At 42.1% G+C, this 23449-nt stretch overlaps 1 protein-coding gene across 4 annotated transcripts in view; it reads left to right on the plus strand.

The window, feature by feature from the left end:
* Nucleotides 1–1552: 1552 nt before the first annotated feature.
* Nucleotides 1553–23449, plus strand: part of UBE3A (ubiquitin protein ligase E3A) — a 36144-nt gene continuing 14247 nt past the window's right edge. Inside the window, exons 1-8 of one of the 4 annotated variants that reach the window (XM_053384124.1) lie at nucleotides 1553–2101; nucleotides 3542–3656; nucleotides 9332–9399; nucleotides 11943–12106; nucleotides 13806–13920; nucleotides 15534–15578; nucleotides 20188–20498; nucleotides 21298–22562. In XM_053384124.1, coding sequence (XP_053240099.1) covers nucleotides 13901–13920; nucleotides 15534–15578; nucleotides 20188–20498; nucleotides 21298–22562 — 1641 coding nt within the window. In that variant the 5' untranslated portion in view covers nucleotides 1553–2101; nucleotides 3542–3656; nucleotides 9332–9399; nucleotides 11943–12106; nucleotides 13806–13900. The remainder of the gene's footprint in view (nucleotides 2102–3541; nucleotides 3657–9331; nucleotides 9400–11942; nucleotides 12107–13805; nucleotides 13921–15533; nucleotides 15579–20187; nucleotides 20499–21297; nucleotides 22563–23449) is intronic. The other 3 variants (XM_053384122.1, XM_053384125.1, XM_053384123.1) reach the window with 3 other exon arrangements.

Raw genomic sequence — 23449 nt, forward strand, 5'->3', positions numbered from 1 at the left:
GCGCCGCAACCCCAGAGTCGGCCACGACTGGACCTAATGGTCAGGGGTCCCTTTACCTTTAGCCACCATCTACTGTGTGTCAGGAACCTGCCCACGTTCTGTGATAAGTTTTATATATATGCTAAGGTTTCCAGAAAGCCCCTTGCCAAGCTCCCCTCTGCGTGCATCTCAGGGTGACACCATATGAAGAGCCTTACATAATGTCTTCCTTAGAAATACTGTATTTCCTTCTTTCTGCAAAAGCCCTGTAACTTCCAGGTGTGCTGTCCTCCTCTGCCACAATAATCTATATGATGCCAATTTCAAACTATGATGCAGTGCTCCACCAAAGCTTGAAACAGCACGAGCCACTTAATTTCCTGCAGGAATAAATGGGTAAGAGACATCGCTATATTAAGTGTTGGTCAGAACCCAAAACGTGTTGAATGAAAGTCCACATTCATGTGACAAGTTAGTTGTCTGAGGTAAATGTTGTGAACGGCCAAAAGGTAAAGCTGCCCTGAGCAGTGTTGACACAGCTAGAAACTCAGATATATAAGCTAGACACCAAATGGCTCCTTGAACCAGGATTACTGTGGCAAACATTGAATGCCTAGTTGCCATTTGGGGGCCATATGGCTCGAAAGTCGTATTTTTCAATACGACTTTTCAGTTCCTGAAATTTGTTCTGATTGTGCAGAAAAAATATAATGGATAGAGTTCTACAGGTTGTATTGCTAGTGCGTGAAAACAGTCAAGATCCAAGGATCCCTAGGCATGCACCTATAGATGGTGGAGACGTCAGGCGCCATCTTAGTGCCCGTGCATCTTCATTTCGTCACAAGCCAGGTGCAAAATGTGCCTGGTAAATTTTGAAAGCTGGTGGAGGCTGACCCATAGGGCAAATGGGGCACTATGCCATCAGCCTTAGCCCTACCCTAGCTCAGCCTTTCGTTGACAGCGTTGGGTCTCCCTGCCTTGGAATTGACCAGCCCCCAAGAGCACCAGGCACCACTGGGACACAAGGACCTCAAACATAAATGTCAGCATTCACTGACCTGCATGTCTAAAACTTGGGAAGGAGAGTGATAGATTAATATATGCACACTTCTTGGAGATTATCTTATTGCATTCTGCATGTTGTTTTGAGCCGCTTTGAGCATGGCTGCACCATGAGGAGAGGGAGTACAAATAACGGTGGTCACACTCTTGTATGAATGTCAACATTTCTGAATGGCCGGGGTGATTTCATTGATCCGGGGAATTCCATTTCTTCCCCTCGCTGGCTCCCCACTGCCAGACCCCTCACCCAACCTCGCCTGCCTCCGCCCCGCGGCACGGAGCTTCCCTGCCGCTCAAAAGCAGACGAGAGACCTGAGCATGGCAAGGACAAGGCCACGCGGTGGCGAAGCCGATGCCTCTCGTGACATGGCTGCTGGCGGGGAAGGCCCCTCCCCTGCCTCCCTCTTTCTATGATCCGGGGTCCTTGCAGAGCGGCCGAGCACGCCAGAGAAACAGAGACACAGAGAGACAGAGCGCCTAGCAGCGCTGCCCCGCGCGCGGTGCATGCTGGGCCACCCCTCCCTCCCCGCCAGTCCTCCGAAGCTGCGCCGCGCTTGACACCCGTGCCTCTGGTCTTTTCTTTCCCCCCTTCTTCTTTCCCCACTCCTCCTCCCTGCCCCCGCCCGGCCGCTCTTTCTCTCTCTCTCTCTCTCGTAATTCCCTCCCTCCCAACATGGTGGTGCTGGGCTCCGGGTGACCCCGAGCGGGGGGAGAGGGCGGAGGCGCAGCGCGGAGGCCCCTGCTCAGCCATCGCCGGCCATCTCGACAGCCGCGCGCACGCCTAGAGCGCCTAGGCGGCCTTCCCCTTTTCCCACTCAGCTCTCAGGCAGGCCTAGCCGGGCCGGGCCTAGCGCCTTCCCCTTCCTTCACAGCCTTCAGCGGCGGCGGCTGCTACCACCACCACCCTGCGCGCTCCGGCACAGCGGCCTAGGCCAGGCGGCGGAGGCCAGAAGGCGACGCGGAAGAGGAGGGGCGGCGGCGGCGTCTCGCTGTCAGGGGGCAGCCCGGCCTGCTTGCAAGCGGCGCCTGCTGGGCCCAAGGCGGGAAGCGGCAGCGCCAGGTGAGTATCAGGGGGGAGGAAGGGCGGCCTCTCCCCGCCCTGGGCACTTGGTTCCCCTTCGCAGCCCCCCGGGTGGGGGGGGTCGTGGGATTGAGAAGGCCGCCCCTTCCCTTCCCCGGCCGCACTTTTCGCCCTTGTGCGGGGAAGCGAGGGAGGAGAGGCAGGCGGGGAAGCGCCGTTCACAGCTTCTCCAAGGGCTCGTTCTCTCTATTTTTATTTTTTTGCCCAGGTGTGTTTTTTCTGCAACAGTGTGAGGGGAGGCAGCGGGTTTGTTTGGGGGGGGAGCGCTAAAGTGCCGGTGCTCCGTGTCTGCAGCCCCCGGGCGCGCGTATCGGGAGCCGGGCCTGGCTGCGCATCGTAAGTGCTGCCGCCGCCGCTCGCCCGCCCCAGACAAAACACGCTTATCAAGGCCATAAGACGGGAAAGTTGCCTCCTCGAGTGGGGCCAAAGGTCTGATAAGCCCGCCGCCTTGTTCCCCCAGCAGTGGACTCTGCTATTATTTTATATTACATACATATATTAATATATGATATTATATAGGTGGGGTGTGTATTATTCCGTTGCTGCTGCTGGCCTGATCTAACCTGCTTTTTCCTTTGTTCATCCTCCTGCGAGCAGGCTTCCGTCAAACGTTTGCATGCAACATTTGTCCCTAAGAGTTAGGAGCGGGACTCCCGGTCCACGTGGGTAGCATGTCTGTTGGCTCTTCTGGTTGTGTGTAGTTGCCATCGAACTGAATTATGTGGCGGCTGTTGTGTAGCTTGACGGTTTCTGAGTAGAATTAGAAATCAGAAATTTGCACACTTTCCCCACAAGGTTTTGTTTCATTTTTTAAATTGGGTGACTAGAAGCCACATTTCCGTCCCTTAGTTTAATCGCATAATTGTTGCTGTCTGTTTCGCCTCTTTGTCACTACTTACTATCCTAGGCTTGATGCAGGTGCCTAAACTAAAATTGTAACTGTTCCTCATGTAAACAAATACTCCATAACAAATGTTTACATTTAAAGTTGCATTGGATGCAGATTTGGGCTTCTGCAGTGGCAGTTCTGTTACTTCTGAAAATTTCCCAGCTAGAAAGCAGGACCTTAGCTCAGGTAACCTCTATGCAAGGCAGTATATATGGTCAGTAAAGGGACTTATTTTCCGTGTTCTGTAAAAATGATGATCAGAAGTAAGAGGATGACTGACTTTTAAAATACATCTCTTCTAAACATGTGGAAAATGTGAACACAACTTTAGAGCATGTTCAAGCATCGCAAAATCAACCTCAGGTTAACTCCAGTGTCACTTTGCTGCTGGGTGCTAGATGAGTGGCTGGGAACCTCCAGTCCATGGATCTGATAGGCCCACTGAGCCTCATAATGTTGGCCCACCAGGCTATTTTTGGTGAGCCACATCCACATTTCCCATGTCTGACTTATAGATTCTTTCTTTGCAGTTCTTGCCACAGCTACTTCTTCCTTTGCAGCTGCAGCTTGAATTCAGTCTTATGCGGGAAGAATTGGGAGCACAAGAGTGTGCACCATTTTGTCCTTTGCTGCTGTGGATTGAAGGTACAATCACCTGACACCATATGACAGCTGACTGACAGGTGGGCAGTCCCGCCCACTTGTCAAAGTGGTTCATGAAGGGCTGGATATGTATACATCCAGCTGTCTGATCCAGTTGCATGCCCCTGTGCTAGTTTTTTAAAGTCCAAATGCACTTAGTAAAACTCTACAAGTTAGGTTGAGGAACAAGTGTGACAGGGAAATAAACCCATACTAGATATTTATTTGACTGAAGGGAGTAGAAAAAGTACACCAAGCTGGTGCTAATGATGTATGTAAGATATTGTAGTTAACTTAAAGCTAAAGAAATTTTCTGCTCACAGTTTTTATACCATGAATGTGTCACAGGTGTGGATTTTAGTGGCAGTGTTTGCTGAATCTGATGACTGCAACCCCTAGACATAGTCCATGGTTTTTGATTAAGGGACGGAAATTCTTACAGCCAGATCTATGCCACTTCTTTTCCTTCAGCTGTTTCGGTGTAGGCACGCCAATCTCAACTATTCAGATATTCTTGGGAGGTTGAGGGTGACGAATGTGCACTCTTTGTTGAATAGCTCTGGGAGGGAACGTGTGGCTTGCATCCGTCCCTAGTACAGTCATGCCTCAGGTTGCGTTTTTTTGGGTTACGAACCCACCGAAACCCGGAAGTACCAGAACAGGTTACTTCCGGGTTTTGGTGTTTGTGCATGTGCAGAAGCGCTAAATCGTGCTTTGCGCATACACAGAAGCGCCAAATCGCAACCCACACATGCGCAGACTCGCTGCTGCGGGTTGCGAACGTGCATCCCGCACGGATCACGTTTGCAACCTGAGCGTCCACTGTATCCACTAAGGATAGAATCTCCACTACCATTATTGGATGTTGTAATTTAGCGTGGATGACCCTCCATTGTAGCAAAAAGGATTAACTGTATGATCAGGAGGGGTTCTGAAGTAGGAGGGAGTTAAAAATAAGCCTCGTCCTTAGTCCATTTGGTGACCAGTTTTCATCTTGTATGTATTGCCCTGATTCTGGCAGACTTCAAAATAGTAATGCCCAAGTAGGACCTTAAAGTAGAGAACACTTGCTAAAGTGAGAGCAGTTTTCTCCAGCAAAGGAGATATGTGTGCATAAGTGGATGCAAGTACTTGTTGAAAGTATAAAATGCATGGGATATGTATTCTGATTCAGGGGTCGCTACTACATGCAACACAAGCAACTAGAGCTGGATTGGGGATATAATATTATCTTCACAATTCAAAATACTTAAGGCAATATATATTATATTTGTGGGCGTTATTCTAAGCACAGCAACTATAAAGGAAATGGTTCTACAGTCTGATATCCACATGTTAGGAAAAAAAATCTAGTGCAACTAGTTCTTTTTCTGTGAAAGAGCCCTAAATGTCTTTTCAGATGCCTTTGTTGTAAGGCTTTTCTCCATTCCCATCATATCTCTCCCCTCCTTTTTATTGTTGGCTCATCATCCCTGGCTTGCTGGAGCTGATGGGAGCTTAAGTTAAGCAACAACTTGAGAGCTAAATGTTCCCGACTCTTGATATATAAGATAGAGCCATACATGAGCATGAGATGATCAGTGATCTGAAGTGGGGAGCCTCTGTGAATAGAGGATGCCTGCTGCTTTAGATCATCATGCTCTCACACATGTAGGGTCCTAAACTGTTTACAAACGATATACACAACCCCTTCTTGTGTGTGTTATTTACATATTAGGCAATCAAAACACCTGAAAAGGGCTTATCACAGTCAAATTCTGTTAAACTTTCCTGACTGTGGCTGTGATCGCACATAACACTAAAACAAGCCACAAATTTTCTAGCAGATGAGCGAACAAGCTATGGCTTCTTTCTCCATAACTTGGTTTGTTTTCCAGCTGCTCTTGCCTCGTGTCTTTGTAGCTTGGCAAGCAGCTAGTTAAGGTAGCCAAACAAATCATGGTTAAGCAAATATTTTGGGCTTTGAGAGGATGATGAACCATAGTCAAAACAAGCCATAGTTTGCTGTGCTGGTTTCACATATTAAAACAAAACCATAGTAAGTGTAAGCAAACAATAGTGTAGCATTATGTGCGAACAAGGCTGTTATTGGAAGCTGCAGAAACATAAAGGCTTGGTTTTGTTTTATGTATAGAAAAATTGAGATTGGTACAAAATGTTAGACAATTTCTGAACTCCTGTGTTTCCTTAATAAGTTTGTGTTACATAGGGTTTAATTGTTTTCTCTGCTTGTTTTTTTTAAAAAAACATAGTTGGATTTTAACTTTATTTTCGGGGGTAAGGTATCCAGTATGCCAGTTTTATTTAGAAAAGTTTATCTGGTTTTATCTTAGACACAAAGCAGTTTAGAGTAAATATGCAGAATAAAGCAAATAATATTTCTGTTGTAAATTAAGTTCTTCAGTCTCCTCCTGGTGTTTTGTGTATCTACGTGCAGTTTTGCCCACAAATGTGCTGTCTGCTTCATTTGCTGATGTTTGAGTGTTCTAGAGAAATGCCATTAGGCAGTTACCCACTAGAATGAATGTTCTGCTAATAGGAACATAATCCATGCGAACGTAATCCATGCGGGAAGCACGTTAGCAACCCGCAGCGCTGTGTCTGCGCACATGCGGGTTGCGATTCGGCGCTTCTGCGCAAAGCACGATTTAGTGTTTTTGCGCATGCGCGAGCGCCAAACCCAGAAGTAACCCATTCCAGTACTTCTGGGTTTCGGTGCGTCTGTAACTCGAAAACGTGCAACCTGAAGCGTCTGTAACCCGAGGTATGACTGTATAAGCCAAATGGCTCCTTAAATCAGGGTTATACTTGCCAAAACGGTATGTATAGTTGCCATTTTGGGGGCCAGCCAACTCAGAAGTTGTATTTTTCAATACGACTTTTTGGTTCCTGAAATTCGTTCTGATTATGCAGATAAAATGTCATGGATAGAATTCTACAAGGATGTTTTGTTAGTGTGTGAAAACGGACAAGATCCAAAATCTCTCTGGCCTGTCCTCAGATGTCTATAATCAATTTAATTCTAAACTGAACAATTCGCCTATTACTCTCCCTTCTCTTCTGCTTACCACCAGGAGAAATCTCCTAGGTGGTGACATGGTAGTACCCTGTTTGTGGGATGTCCTTCACTTAGACATGTGACTAGTGCCAATAACAAGTCAAAACATGCCTATTTGCCCGGGCATTTTAGGGTTTTTTGTTCCTGAGTGATCAACTTGCTGGGTTTCCTCCTGTGTGAATTTCATTACTCTTACGCTTTATTTCTAAAGTTTGTAAAACCGCAACTTATTCTTCCAGGTAGCTTTCAGGTATAATACTTCATGGTTGCAGTGGGATCATTGAAGAGTTAAATCTAATCCCTCATTGACAATATTTTTCTAAACTGTGCTGTATACTAATTGGCTAATGTAGTTGCTTAGTTATATTTGCTATAAATGAATAGAGCACTATATGGAAGGTTAGACTTTGTATCCAGGTTGCTTCTTTCTGTTTTACTTCCACTCCTTCACTATATTGCCTAACTCTATTGCCTTGTGAACCCAAGAAACATAAAGCAGCGAACAACCCCAAACTTGTGCTCACTCTTTTTAGAATTGTAATTTTCCCTGGGGTCTTGTGATGAAGCCTGTGATACACATTTTCTAAATAAATATGGACATTTTGGCCCATATGTCTTTGGCCACATTTGCACATCAGGCTAAACCACGAAATGCAAAAACTAAAGCAAACCCAACCAATCCTTAGATGCTCATGTCCTGTCCTCTCATGCATCTGGAAGGAGAAGCTTTTACTTTCATTTCCCCTTAAGCTGTGCTTGTCATTTTGTCTGAACCTGGGACCATATTTTATCACTAACTGTGGTCATTTTCTATATAAGCTGACTTAATAACTGATGGTTTGAAATTGGCTTACTTTGAAACTGACCATAGTTGGTGTTAAACCACAATCCTGGGTTAAACCAGAATGACAAGTTGAGTTTAACGGAAACTGAAAGTAAATGCCTCTGAAGTTGTTGTTCTGGTTACACAGGGGAGCATGGGAGAACCACATGATTTGAAACATGCACAGGGTTATTCCGATTCATGCATATTGTGGCGAGCCTTAGTTTAGTGTGACATGAGAATGTGGCCTTTGTTTAAAAAGCTAAGCCCTCCAAACTTCCCAGAAGCTGGGGTTGGTTAGGGCAGAGCAATTTATTTTTCTAAAAGGAAATGTACTTCTAGCAGTGACCGGTATGGTGTGGCAGAGCCCCTCTCCCAACATCTAGGCTGGACTGAGCAAGGCATTGGTGAGCCTGGGGCTCCACAGATACACCAGCAGAGCCAATCCAGCATTCATGCTCATGCATCTGTACAGCTCCAACCTCCCTGCCCACCCCCCTCCAGATAAGCCACAGAGATGCCCCAGCCGGTATTGTGTACTTGTTTATAAATGTTCATAATGAGATCTGAGCAAAATCGCAGTGCTCAGATACAGAGCTTTAAAAATAGGAAAATGCAAGTTCACTAAGTTAGGTATACAGTGGTACCTCAGGTTAAGTACTTAATTCGTTCCGGAGGTCCGTACTTAACCTGAAACTGTTCTTAACCAGAAGCACTACTTTAGCTAATGGGGCCTCCTGCTACTGCTGTGCCGTCGGAGTACGATTTCTGTTCTCATCCTGAAGCAAAGTACTTAACCCGAGGTAATATTTCTGGGTTAGTGGAGTCTGTAACCTGAAGCGCCTGTAACCTGAAGCGTAAGTAACCTGAGGTACCACTGTACTTGATGATGATCTAGTGAGGAAGAAGATAGTATTTTCTCTTTTAACAAGGTCTCATTTGTCATTTGCATAGCAAACATAATCAAAAAGAAAACTCAACCTCAAAATCAGACAAGTTTTATAAAACATTGTTCACCTTTATTTCGTACAAAAGAACTTGGCTATGAATTAGAGTCAGATCATTGGTCCATCTGACTCAGTATAGTCTCCTGGCAGTGACTCTGCAAGGTTTCAGAGAGGGATCTCTCGCAGCAATACCCAGAGATACTGGGGATTGAACCTGGAATCTTTTGAATGCCCGGCATGTGCTCTGCAACCACTGAGCTATAACCCTTTGTTATAGTTACTTTAAGCTACGGTTTAATGTGAACAAGCAGCATGCTGGTACAAGCTGCTGAAATTGCAGGCAGTTTCCTTCTCTCCCACTCCTGCAACTGTCAGGAAACAAAGCATGGTCTGACTTGTTGTATCATCCAAATCTAAGCTCATGGTTTGTTTCTGTTCAAACAAACCATCACCAGAAGCATGCCGGTTCTTCACAGGAAACCAGGTCATTTTGTCTAGTTTTAATGTGACATGTGAACCAAGCCAGTGTTCATTACGTGACCATTTTTCTTGTTTTAAGAAATTATAAACACCGGCGTAACATTCTTGGATCTACATTTAATTTTAAGCGGGCTGTTTTTAGAAAATAAGAAACTTTCAGTACTTAAAAACCATTTACAAGAGTAAAAATCCAATTCATTTTTTTTTAAATGTGTGGTTTTTTTTACAATCATTTTTATTCATCCTGAGTGCAGTAAATAGTACAGCACAAATGAACTTCTAAAAGAGCATCATGTAGATTTTATGCATTAGACGATCTTAATCTTTATATAACTGATTAAAAAAACTGAAGTAAGATATTGTATTCTAGGTCCGCAGCCAATTGAAGGCCGTTTGGCAACGTGCAAGAACAACCTGCTGAAGTACTGGAAGAACATGGTATGTAGAATAGTTGTATCTTAGATATTATGTTTTTATCAGCAGAAATAATTTCTCTTAATAAAACTGCCTTACAGAGAACAAATTTATGAAAGAAAACAATATTTATGAAGGTATTACAAAGCGCTGAATATTTGAGTACTTGATTGCCATATCATGTGCTATGGTCTTTTGAAAATTTGCAGTTTCCATTAATTAGCAGACTAACCATATGAATGATGTAGCCTGCAAGTTGCTCCACAAACCAAGAATAACTTGTCTACTGTATGCTAGTTGCTTGTGGACAGAATATAAATTGGATCAGCTTTTGTCTTACCTTAACTGCTGAATGAACTTTTAGTATGCATAATGAATGGCATACCTTTTGTAAGTGTGAACACTTTTGTCGGCTCATCTGGTATTATTCTGTTCCAGTATCACCTTTTTGTCAATTGGCTAAATGTCAAAAATCTCATGTTGCTACCACGTTCCTGGAAACAGTCCTAATTCACTTTATTTTAACATCTTATATTAAGTAACCAGTTTTAGTCTGGTTACCACAAAGCAAGCTAGTTTTAACTGCACTCTGATTTTATTGTTGCAGGATGAAATACATGCTGAAATTCAGACATGCTGCTTGCTGTTGGTGGGGTTTTAAAATATCCAGTACAACAGCAGCTTTTAATTTGGTATAGTAGGAATCGTGAAGTCTTACCAAGTTATTTCCTTTGTGCACTAGTTTGTGAACAAGAGAAATAAGATAAGACACCTAAGTAGAGAGCAAGACAGTTATATCTCCTTTACAGGGTTGCATTCTCCATATTGAAAGCCTGTTTGTAGGTGCCCCTTCCAGCCCACTCCCAACCGAAATGAATAGGCAGCCTTTGCAAGCGAATGCTGTTTGCAGACAGTAAATTACTGGTGGTCTTAACTGTGAAAATTGTACTTTGCGCCCAATATCAGCTATTATGTGAAAGGAAAATTACGTTGGAATGACACTGATTATGAAAGCTGACTTCTAGCTGAATTTACTTTTAAACTGTTCTTTGTCTGTTATGCTGCTTTCACATGCATAATCTGTCAGTTCTTGGGTGATTTCTGAGATTGGAACCTCGGGTGGCAGCCAGTGACTGCTCAGCTGCACTTGCACTCACAGCATCTCTGGGTCAGCCCACCTGCTTTGCTGTCCAGAAAGTTGATCCCAACTTTAATAAGATGGGCAGGGTTGATCACTATTGACCATGCATTCATTCCTTGCACAATTTCATTCTGAACACTCAGCTTGAGATTTGGAGGTGTGTGTTGCATGCCTCTTATTTTAGGTCCCTAGTTGTCTTTTTGTGTTATGTAATGGGAGAGCTGAAACTCGTATAACAATAGGGTCAGCTGTATCCAGATGATAGAATATAGGGCACAAGGCTCATGTGAGCACCATGTTCTCAAGCATAAATTCACCTCTTGGAAAATGTGTTCTTCTGTAGAATAAAATAAGAGATGATGAAATTTGGCCTTTGGCCAAGGGATTCTGGCAGTTTTAAGTTTCATTAGTATATTTCATTGCGCCCCAAAGGCATCACATTTTACACACAGAGAGCAGTCACTTACAGGGATTGCAAATTGGTAATAGCTATGAAGAAATAAACAGAAGTGTTTCTATTCTGGGATACTATAGGCAAAGAATAAATATGTTCCGGGACTAGGTCAGCTCAGCCAAACACTAGTACAGGGTTTCCTGAACTTTGGTCTCCAGCTGTTTTTGGACTACAACCAAAAGTACCCTATGGCAAAATGTCCTCCATAACAGGGACAGTATTGCTTTATCAATTAGGAGCATAGGAAGCTGCCTTATACTGAGTCACACCCTTAGCCCATCTAGCTTAGCACTGTCTTCACTGACTGGCAGCAGCTTTCTAGGGTTTCAGCCACGGGACATTGCCAGCTTCCCCCGAGCTGGGAATTGGATGGCAATTTTAAGTGTTTTGTCTATCCTCCATTTTGAACTACCTCTAAGACAGTGTCTCCCAAACTTGGGTCTCCAGCTGTTTTCGGACTACAGTTCCCATTATCCTTGACCACTGGTCTTGCTACCCAGGGAAACCCTGCTCTCTATCCATCTGCTCCGCTCTATAAACGGGGATCTGGTGTGCCTGGCTATCCTAAACCTGGGTGCAGACAGTGCTTCAGATTTCTGCAAAAAGTGTTTATAGGGAGAGATCCAGTGCTGCACCAGTAGATGCAACAGAATTTCCTATTCCTCTCCTTCCCATTCCTGCCCCCCCCATCCTTATAAAGCAAATGGGGGACTGCAGGGGAAAAGGAAGGGAGTCTTACGTCCAGTTTACACAAGAAGATGTCTGTTGTGCAAGCAGGACACCGCATTTGGATATCGCTCATACTTCAGAATATTCTTATTTGCCAAATGCTTTGTAGTCAGATTTGGAAAGAGTGAGTTGAGAAAATTTAGTGATTATTTTTTTTCAGGTTAAGGGTTTAAAATTTTGTACGTAAGAACAGATAAGATCAGCTTATAGAATTAGGTAAGACATTAATTGGTTCCGTTTCAGCAATGGAAGTCTTCAGCTGGAGAGCAAAAAGCCAGTGGGTGGCCTCAGGGTGCTGTGGGTACGAGTGTTGCTGAATAATCACTGGCTGACAGCGACATGACAGAGTAGAAGATCAGCCTTACATCTTATACCAGAGAAGCCAGATCACAGGAGACAGTTGACAGGTAAAATTTTGAAATGGAAATGTCCACTACAAATGGGTTGCTGAAAAGAAGAGTCCAACCATTGTAAACTGCATTATTTTCACCCTGTGTTTTTCATTAGTTTGCATTGTGGGAAATTTTTAGAACAGTGGCTGTTAAACCTTGTCAAGGTCAACAGAAGCCATTCGAAGGCCGCTGCAAATCTCATGGAATTAAACCCCACGTTTCCACCAAGTAAACACTCAGCAGGGAAGTTCAGCCAGTCTCAGGTCTCTTGATACATACATTTGCAAGCACGTGTTTGTTGCACTCATAATTCACATTTTTTAAGGCATATATCTAAGATGCTTGATGTATACACTTAAAAATGTGATGTCTGAAGTGGTCCTGGAAGACTAGGACATTGGTGTGATAGGTGTTTCCTGTGAGAGGACTACTGGGATTCAAAAGTACATTCTAAAAAATAGGCAGTTACTCATTAATCACCCCATGTCATGGGGGGACAGGGTCCATACAGCTGTTCTTGCTGTAATTAGAAAGGAGTGGGTCAGCATTCTACCCCTAGCTGCCTTGTGATGTCTGCAAAAACAGATCTGAGAAGGGGTGAGAGGTTCTTGTATATAAAGAGCCATGGATGTAATAGGCTGTATTTTTTTCTTTCAAGTTTTGGTGGCCACTAAAGCTGAATCTAGTGGTGAAGTACGTTGTGGTGGAATTACTAATTAATTGTAATAAAATTGTGACTGGTGTCCGTATTAAGTTTTACAAAGAAATGTGTTGTATAGTGGCCTCATCTCTTAGGCTGAAGTGGGTGATGCCAGAAATACAGCCTTTACCAATATTGAAATAGACCTTCCGGCCATTCTATCCTGGGCCATCAAAGGCCAACCTATATAAAACATAATATGCACTTCTAGGAAATGTATGGATTTTTCTTAGTGAGTCTCAAGGGCAAACCTGTAATTACAGGTTAGCCACCTCTGTACACTTCCTTACATTCCTAAGTTGACACATGAATAAAGAAAGAGGACACTCTTAAAATTTCATAGTAATGCACAAGGCTGGAGATGGCCTCGGGGTATATTGGGGCATATCCTATTGTAGATCTTTTTTTATCATGAACCACACCTTGAATTGATCCTGGAGGTCAACAGGGAACAAATGCAATCTCTAGATCTTTATTGTAACGTGTTTTCTTATGACCTACATCAGAAAGCAGAATTAACCTTAAACCAGCTTAATATTTTGAGCCATCATTAAGGATGGTTCTTTCTAAAGTATTGCAGGGTAGTGGAATTGGTAGAAAGCTCTTCTAGCCACAGTTGCAGTGCATTGCTCCAGGCAAGACTACAAGCCTGAGTGAAAGTGCATGGCTAAACACAACCAGTAGTGGAAGTAAAAATATCTTCTCCATTCCACAAGGTTTTCTGGCCATCATAATTTCTGTCTTTCACGGATTTCGTTTCAATAGCCTGACTTTAATGAACTGCCCAACTACAACTGGACTCTGGGAAATGTCTTGCATTGAATCTAGACAAATTCAAAAGTTGATTTGTAAAGGCTGGAACTTAGTTTTGGCAGCAGAATTATTATATATATTTGTGTTAAGATTTCTTGCAACACAGTGTGTGTTGGCTAACGATCACAATTGTTCATTTAATTGCCTAGTTTGAAACATGAACTTGAGGATGTTTAACTAAACATAACTTTATTCATTTAGCACTATTAAGCCTATGCTTGGCCCAGCACAAGAGGATCAGCGACAACCTGTTTTTAATCAACAACACAAAATTGTGATCACCCCAATGTCACCGAATGGCCACAGCTTGTAAAAGGTAAATGTCATGAACTTTTTTTTAAAATGGTGTTTCAAATGCAAATAATGCCTTTTATGCTTCCATAACAGCTTAATTAGCAAGTAGTCTTTAGGAGAACACCATAGAGCCAAATACTTTTGAAGTGTCTATCCCTTCTTTATATTGCTCTGAATATCAGTGTTAATATTCTATAAAATGTTGTCGTCCCGCCCCTGAGTTGTTATATAGGGGAGACTGTCTCTGGTTCAGTAATTGCCAGAAGCAGTCCACCACAGTCTGACCTTGGAAGAAAATGAAAGAATGCACAGATTTGGGGAGAGATCTTCATGGTATCTTGCTGACAATGGGTGCTCAATTTGGCTAAAACAATGATTTTGTTCCAGAGACTTGGTGAAATTGGCAAGTGCAGCAGACTTGCATGCCTTTGCTTTTTCTATCCTAGGAGTTACAGTGGAGGCAACTTCTTGCAGAATGGAGAAGTTCCTTTGAGTGGCATTGGAATTGAGCCACCATATAAAATTGCTAGCTCATGCTGCAGTGTTCAGATTAGTGGGTGGGTGTGTTGCGATCATGCTTTTTGCAGTGCTATTCGGGACTGAAAACTTAAGCACTTGTAACGAAATTTATTAAACAAAAGCAAACCTTTTGGTTTTGGCTGGGGTGAGCTAAATAATGATAACTTTGATGTTTTCTAAACTTCTTAAGCATGTTATGTTTAATTTTAAAATGCTTTTGTTCAAATAAACAAATACATTCTACACTGTATTTATTTAATGGCTGTTAACCTACCTTTCATAGAATCTGTCCTCCACAAGGCAGTTTTCAGCATCATGTAACAACACTGATAGACTGAAATTCCATAATATTTATTTTTTTGAAAAGCAAACAATAAAATGACATTTAAAAGATAGCAGATAAAACAATTCTTAAAAAACAGTGCCATAATTTTTTTCAAATGCTGGCTAGAATAAAGAAGAGGTAAAAATATTTTCCTGGGGATGGTATTCTACAAATGCAGAATCATCACAGAAAGGGCTGTGTCCTTGTAGAAAACCAGCACTGTTGTAGAATAAAGTTTTAACTAGCACAGAACTTTGGATATCTGAACAACATAAAAAGCTGCTTTATACTTACTAATAATAAAACACTGTCAGCTGAGCTTCTGGAAAGCTTAGAAACATAGGCTTGTTGGAATCTCGAAACATACCAAGGCCACTTTTTAATATAGCACAAGGATTAATATAGCTCAGCTGAGCTGGTACTGGCAAAATAATGATAATAAGAAAGTGGCAAATTATTGGGACAGCTAAAAATGCGGAAGTATTGTAAACAATGGTTTTTATGAAGCATTTGATGTGAGAATAGAAAGTACTATGTAAAAGAGGTGTACAATATGTAAAAGTTGATAATTGCAAAAGTAGACAACTGTGAGTGTATGATGAGCAGCTTATATCTGTGCTTGTACCGTTGTAAGCAGCCTTAACCTATAGGTAACTTTGATTTGAAATCAGTAGGACTGATTTCCAAGAGAATATGTTACTGGTATTACTGAATCACATATTATGCTAGTTGTATTACTTTTCCTCCTAGCTGCATACGAAATGCTCACGTTTTTATTTAAACCTTTACAGATCACCAGGAGAACCTCACTCTGAAAATATTGAAGCTAGCCGAATGTAAGTATAACTAGCATATCAAAAGAGTGCATTTGGTACACAGTGGTACCTCGGGTTAAGTACTTAACCTGAAACTGTTCTTAACCTGAAGCACCACTTTAGCTAATGGGGCCTCCTGCTGCTGCTGCGCCGCTGGAGCACGATTTCTGTTCTCATCCTGAAGCAAAGTTCTTAACCTGAAGCACTATTTCTGGGTTAGCGGAGTCTGTAACCTGAAGCGTATGTAACCCGAAGCGTATGTAACCCGAGGTACCACTGTCTTTTGTGTGAAACCCAGATGCAATATCAGAGTTGCATTACCTCCATTCTTCAACAGCTACCTTTAAGTTGTACTTGAGAAAAATTATTCATTGTTCACTTCTTCAACATGATGGTTTGCCCAGATCAGGTACATTGAGAACACGATCATTTGCCTAGATTAGGTATGTTGAAATCAATGGGAAATCACATTAGTCATTACTTGACTTTTGCCACTGATTTCAGTGGAATCTAAGTGCAGCTAACTTGGCAAGGATCCAATCCATAGATCTCTTTGATGTTTTTGCTATGACAGTTCCTAGAGCCAATAACGCAAGCTGCTCCTAAAGGTGAATTACAGCTCGCTGCCTTGGCAGGTAAACTGTGCTAGTGAAAAATGTCACATCACCCACCATGTGCTCATTCTGTATGGGAATATAAATGACTGCTCTGGATCGCAACCAGAGACTTCTTCAACTTTTATTATCTACAACTAAAATTAAGCAGTGTCCAATTGTTTAGTGATACAGAAAATACTAGGTCAGGCTCAGTAGAAAAGGTACTGGTCTAACTACCAGACTTTGTAATTTCTGCTTCTTGTTATTTCAGTGTTTCTGGTTTATGATACCTGGTTTATATTCTGTGTGGGTTTTTTGTGGTGATTTATATATTTTACGTTTTGTAATGGACCACATTGGAAATCTTCGGGTTGAAAGCCAGGCTATACATTGTAATACTAGTATTAATAACTGTAAATAATTTGCTTCATTATACTTGTGCTTTTCATATTATTGTAACTTGAAATAATCTAAATTTTGAAGCTAAAGCTGCAATTTAATTCCATCTTATTTATTAGATCAAAATAATTTAACTCAGATTCTTTTATTTGCCAACGGCTCAACTAACTGCTAATATGGAGTTAAACTGTTTGTAAGTGGGCAAAATCCATTCATTAGTCTACATAATACTTAAAAGAAGAAAGCAATTAATGCTCTTCCTGCTCTAACAGATTTGATAGGGTGGAAACAACTGATGACAAATATTGTTGATGTGTAACTTAGTTAGAAAGAGGACCGAGGGGGAAATGAGTCAAAATATCAGGCATTTTTAACCAGCTTCCTCTGAGAACCTTACTTCGCTTTTTTGTTAACTGTGACGTTCAGAGCTAAAGGGAGTACCAAAGCTGGTTTGCATGTAACACTAAATCATGGTTATGTATGTACAGAAGCAGGAAAGATCCCTAGTGAGGCTACAAGTTTGCCTACTCTCTCCTCCCTCACAGCTAGAAGGACTTCACTAATGTTTACCTTGTTACTTCGAATTCCGGCTTGTGTATGAACCAGAGATCCAGGATTATAACTCTAAATCAGTTAGACAAGCCAGTTTCATAATCCATGATTTGAAGCTGGCTTGCTCTATAACTGACCAAAGTTCATTTAAACCACAATCTGATTCTCACATAACAACAAGGTAGGATTGGGGAAATGGAAAGAAAGTGCTGGCAAAGTCCTTCTCCTGACTGCATGAGATACGTATGAGTCCAAGGCTTTGCTTTGGGCTCGTTGACACAACACTAAACCATGGTTTAGTATTAATATGTAAGTAAACTCATGATGATTGTGACACTTAACTCTGTCTAACACTGGTTGATTAGTTAGATTTCAGTAATTCCCAATTTATGCATTTGAAGAATGATAATAAAATACTTGCCAAACCTAAGAATACTGATGCTAGTAAAAGAATTGTCAGGCCCGTAGTATATTGTATTTAATTGCCAGTGCGTGCATTCCCATAAAATTTGACAATGTATTTGTTTCCTTTGCTGTCTTCCGAAAACGGTTCTTCCAGTATATAGAGTAGTGTCTGTTCCTTTTACATTAAAACAAGATATTTAAAAAAAAAACCAAGAAGCAGATCCAGCAACCACAAACAAAACCACAAAATAAGTTTCCGTCATGTGCCACCAAAAGCTGGAGACAAAATTATTGTTTTGCTTGGCACCTAAAAAGTTACAACTCAGCACCTCATTGGTATACCATGGAGTGATATTCCAAAAGTTGTGGGCCCTGTTCTCATGATGGGAACACTCAGTAGAATAGCTCGATATATAGGTAAATTCAAACAAGACTAGGCAGTCTTTCAGATAATTAGTCCCAGGCCCTTTAGGGTTTTCAAGATCATAACTGTCCCAGTGAAAACTACTCAGAAGCAAACAGCCATAATGTAATTGTGCAGTAATGATAGTTGTGCTGGGTATTCCAGTTGCAGTAGATGTGTGGGATATAAATCATCTCATGAATATCTGTACGTAATTACACATTCTATTTCACTTAGTTTATTTCCTTGTTTGTATGAAATTGTTAAAATAAATCTGTATAGCAGCCATCATTTGAAACAGAGGGCTTAGGCTAGTATTTCTTAGAACACAAACCCCCAATTCCTCTAGAAAAAAAAATTACTTCATGAATTTTGTGAGGATTCATACACTTAAAGGTTGTTTTTTATTTGTTTTAAACTGCAAATACTTACAGCATGGCTAATATCAAATAATATTCTCTCCTTGGAATGTCCTTTGCATGCAAAGTATTGTTATTAGGTCCATATCATAAAGATCTGCATGGAGTAGTTTTGGAAGGTTTTATTTGGAATTAAAATAATTCCAAATAAAATGGAGAGTTTGTGTTTTGGAGGTCACATATATTCTCAGCCTAGTGAGCACTATATTTGGAGACATTAAAGGTAAAGGTACCCCTGCCTGTACGGGCCAGTCGTGTCCGACTCTGGGGTTGCGCGCCCAACTCGCTTAAGAGGCCGGGGGCCAGCGCTGTCCGAAGACACTTCCGGGTCACATGGCCAGCGTGACAAGCTGCATCTGGCGAGCCAGCACAGCACACAGAAACGCCATTTACCTTCCCGCTAGTAAGCGGTCCCTATTTATCTACTTGCACCCGGGGGTGCTTTCGAACTGCTAGGTTGGCAGGCGCTGGGACCAAGCAATAGGAGCGCACCCCGCCACGGGGATTTGAACCGCCGACCTGATGATCGGCAAGTCCTAGGTGCTGAGGTTTTACCCACAGCGCCACCATTAAATAATTTTTCCAGATGTGTTCTATGTAAGAGATTTACAACTCCTGTAGTCTTGACCGATGGTGAATTGGAATGATCCCAATAATATTTTAACAATTTTATTTGAGACATAACTTCAAGGTTTTGCTCAGACTAGCAGAAATATTGAGCATTTCTGCGCCGTGTACTACCCAGCAAAACTGAAGCATTAAGAGATCAGCTATAGGAAACTCATCATTGAGTTCTTTAATCATCAGTTCTCATCATTGAGTCTCTAATTAACCATTGTACCCTGTTTCATCCAAAGCAGGAAACTATGGTCACCAGCTTAAGAGCAAGCCAGAATCTTAAACCTTGATTTGAACTTGGCTTGACAATTAAATAACCCTGTTAAAAACTCACAACTGGGGGGGGGGAATGTTTTAGTATAGTATGGCAGCATGGAATTACAATGCAGACAGATGTATTTGCATATGAGGCATGGAAGCCCCAGCAGCATCGCCAATAATGAGAGACGATGAGACTCATAGTCCATATCATTTGGAGAAGCCAGGTTCTAGTCATACACGTACTGTACTAAATTTCTACATTATTGTGGAATTCAATATACAGTCATACCTCGGGTTACAGACGCTTTGGGTTGCATGATTTCGGGTTGCACACCGTGCCGAACCCAGAAGTACTGGAACTGGTTACTTCCAGGTTTCGGCACATGCACAGAAGTGCCGAATCGCAACCCGCGCAGACACAGCGCTGCAGGTTGCGGACGCTGCGGGTTGCAGGCGAGCTTCCCACACGAATCACATTCACAACCCGAGCGTCCACTGTAATGAGAAGGAGTGCATATATATACGAGGAGCTTAGTAATTCTTGTAACTGAATGATTTGTTGGAACCAAACTATGACAAGTATTGACCATAGCCCTGTCCTAATTAAGTACTTTTGAAAGTTCTGTTACTTAAATCTTTCCAGTTGAAAGTAATCACATTGAAATGCTGAGCTTGGGGAGGGTCTTTGCCCCAGACTTTGATAATCTACATTTTTTAAAGAAACAGCAGACTAGTTTACACATTACACAAACTATACTGTGCATCAGATCTTTTTATTATTATTATTATTATTATTATTATTATTATTATTTAGCAGGTGCATCTTGCCTTTCAGGATCTCTTGATGTGCAATATCTCTTAAATTGAGAGAGATTACTTCAGAGCCTCACTAATCTGTGCTTTGCCGACCATTTGAATGAGCTTGTATATGAAAGCCATACTAATCCTTGTGCTTACTGTTTGGATGTTTGGTACAGGAAGCGAGCAGCTGCAAAGCATCTAATAGAACGCTACTACCATCAGTTAACTGAGGGCTGTGGAAATGAAGCCTGCACGAATGAATTTTGTGCTTCCTGTCCAACTTTCCTCCGTATGGATAACAATGCAGCAGCCATTAAAGCCCTCGAGCTTTATAAGATTAATGCAAAACTCTGTGATCCTCATCCCTCCAAGAAAGGAACAAGCTCAGCTTACCTAGAAAACAATTCCAAAGGTGCCCACAACAACTCCTGCACTGACAGAAAAATGAACAAAAAAGAAATGCAAGGCCCAAGAGATGACTTTAAAGGTAAGGCATTACCTTTAACACTGGCTGCCAATTTGCTTCAGGTCCAGTTTCAAGGTGTTAGCGGTAAGTCTTAAACAAGTGGAGATCTAGGCACTTGAAGGAGCATCTCTCTATACTAACCTGTCCGTGCATTAAGAGTAGCCAGTGAGGCATTTCTTTGGTGGTGCCCAGTGATGGAAAACCCTCCCTTCAGAAACAGGCACCTTTCTTTGTTGTCTGATAAAGAACCGATTATTCAGTCGGGCATGTCTGTTGCTTTATACTGTGTTCCATTTTGTGTTTTAAGATGCGTGCTGTTGGTTTATTTTACGTAAGTTATTTTTATTTGATGAATCCTTGTTTTAAATGAATTACTTACACCGCCTTGAGATCAAGCTGTATAGGGCAGGCTATAAATATTTTAATAAATAAAATACAATAAGGGGGCTTGTTTCAACAAACCATCGTTAAGATTAACCACCATTTTGAATTCTGACATGGTGTTAACCTGGTTAATTGAAATCAAAAGTGAAAACTTTGCAGCACCCCCTTTACAGCTGTGCCAGAGCAGAGTGGGGAGTTGTGAGACCAGGGGAATGGTTTATCGTGACGCTGAACACAGCCCTAGTTTCTAATTCAATCTTCTTTTGTCATAATAAAGTGCCAAAGTTGTTGTATGCCTGCTGAAGTTGGTAAATAGTGGGTCTCTGCTTAATACATGCTTCTGCTTAATACATTGATTTTAACCTAAGTTCAACAGTTTAACCTAAGTTTAACCTAAGTTCAACAGAGGTTTTCTGCTTTGTGTTTAACATTGTAGATGTGACATTCTTAACAGAAGACAAAGTCTATGAAATCCTTGAGCTATGTAGAGAAAAAGAGGACTATTCACCTTTAATCCGTGTCATCGGGAGAGTATTTTCTAGTGCTGAAGCTTTGGTACAGAGCTTTCGAAAAGCCAAGCAGCATACTAAGGAAGAACTGAAATCTCTTCAAGGAAAGGATGAAGATAAGGATGAAGATGAAAAGGAAAAAGCTGCCTGTTCTTCTGCCATGGAAGAAGATTCGGTTGCACCATCATCATCATCATCATCATCATCATCCAGAACAGGCGATGCTGCGCAGGGGGATAACAACCTACAAAAATTAGGCCCAGAAGAAGTGTCTGTAGACATTGATGCAGTCAGACGGGTCTACAATAGATTGCTTTCTAACGAAAAAATAGAATCTGCCTTTTTAAATGCACTTGTGTACTTGTCGCCCAATGTGGAATGTGACTTGACTTACCATAATGTGTACTCTCGAGATCCTAACTATCTCAACTTGTTTATTATCGTTATGGAAAATGGTAATCTTCACAGTCCTGAGTACCTGGAAATGGCACTGCCATTGTTTTGCAAAGCAATGAGTAAGCTACCCCTGGCAGCTCAAGCGAAGCTGGTCAGATTGTGGTCAAAGTATAGCGCAGACCAGATCCGACGGATGATGGAAACGTTTCAACAACTTATAACCTACAAGGTCATAAGCAACGAGTTCAACAGTCGCAACTTAGTGAATGACGACGATGCCATTGTCGCTGCTTCAAAGTGCTTAAAAATGGTTTACTATGCAAATGTAGTGGGAGGGGATGTGGACACGGATCACAACGAGGAGGAAGATGAAGAGCCAATCCCAGAATCCAGCGAGCTAACGCTTCAGGAACTGCTGGGCGAGGAGAGAAGAAATAAAAAAGGACCCCGAGTAGACCCACTGGAAACGGAACTTGGTGTAAAAACTATAGATTGCCGAAAACCACTTATCCCCTTTGAAGAGTTTATCAATGAGCCACTGAATGACGTTCTAGAAATGGACAAAGATTACACCTTCTTCAAGGTAGAAACGGAAAACAAATTCTCCTTTATGACGTGCCCCTTTATATTGAATGCTGTTACGAAAAACCTGGGATTGTATTATGACAACAGAATCCGTATGTACAGTGAACGGCGCATCACCGTACTCTACAGTTTAGTTCAAGGACAGCAGTTAAATCCGTATTTGCGACTCAAAGTGAGACGGGATCACATCATAGATGATGCTCTTGTCCGGGTAAGTGGCGTATTGGTGTAAAAAGGTGTTTGACTGCCCATGTTTGAAAATAAAATAGCTAGAAGCCAGATTGTTACTATGTTATCGACTCAGGTTTCCTGGTGTCTGAAGTATTATAAGCACTAGTTGAGGTTACCATTGCTTTGGGGGACTGATGTGTGGAGGAGCAGCCTGCCATGTACACATGTGTCGTATTATTCCCAGAATTACTCCTGGAAAAACATTTGAACCTATGTAAAACGTGTATGGCTTTTCTTTTGCTAAAACCAAAAAGCCATCATGTTAGAATTTTAATCTCTGCACAAATGTTCCTGGAATATTTTGATTTGGCACACTATGGCTTTTATCCACAGATGACCATTCAGAAAGAGACTTGAGGTTCTTGGAAGTTCATTGATGGATAATGGTACATTCCATGTTGTGACAGTGGTGGGGGGAAATTACACTGCTTTATTTCAGGTGTGCATTTGATGGGATGTGTTGGTTGGCAATACTCGTTTAACTATCCGTTTCAGAGTGTCCCCATAATTTGGTCACATTCATGGGCAATTGTCACGTGAAACAGTTTGTGGTATAAAGCAGCAGTCAGGTACTCCAGCGTGTGAGCCTAATTAAGCCCAGTAGGCCTCCCTCTTCGTCCTGTGAAGCCATTTTGACCAAGCCACACCTACCTTCTACACCCCTGTTGCAGGTAAAAAGATTCAGATCCCTGCCAAAAGTGGAATTTTCAGGCACTGTCAGATCAGCTAGCTGGTGCTGCTTGCAAAACCATGTTCCCGTACAAGCACCGGTGATAATCACATTTGCCCCTGTAAAGGCACAGGGCTTCACAAGCACTGGTGATCAGTGGAGGCATCCACACCCACAAAGCACTGTGCCTTGACCTG

The sequence above is a fragment of the Podarcis raffonei genome, chromosome 4 (assembly GCF_027172205.1).
Source record: "Podarcis raffonei isolate rPodRaf1 chromosome 4, rPodRaf1.pri, whole genome shotgun sequence".
NCBI classification, from domain to species: Eukaryota; Metazoa; Chordata; class Lepidosauria; order Squamata; family Lacertidae; genus Podarcis; species Podarcis raffonei.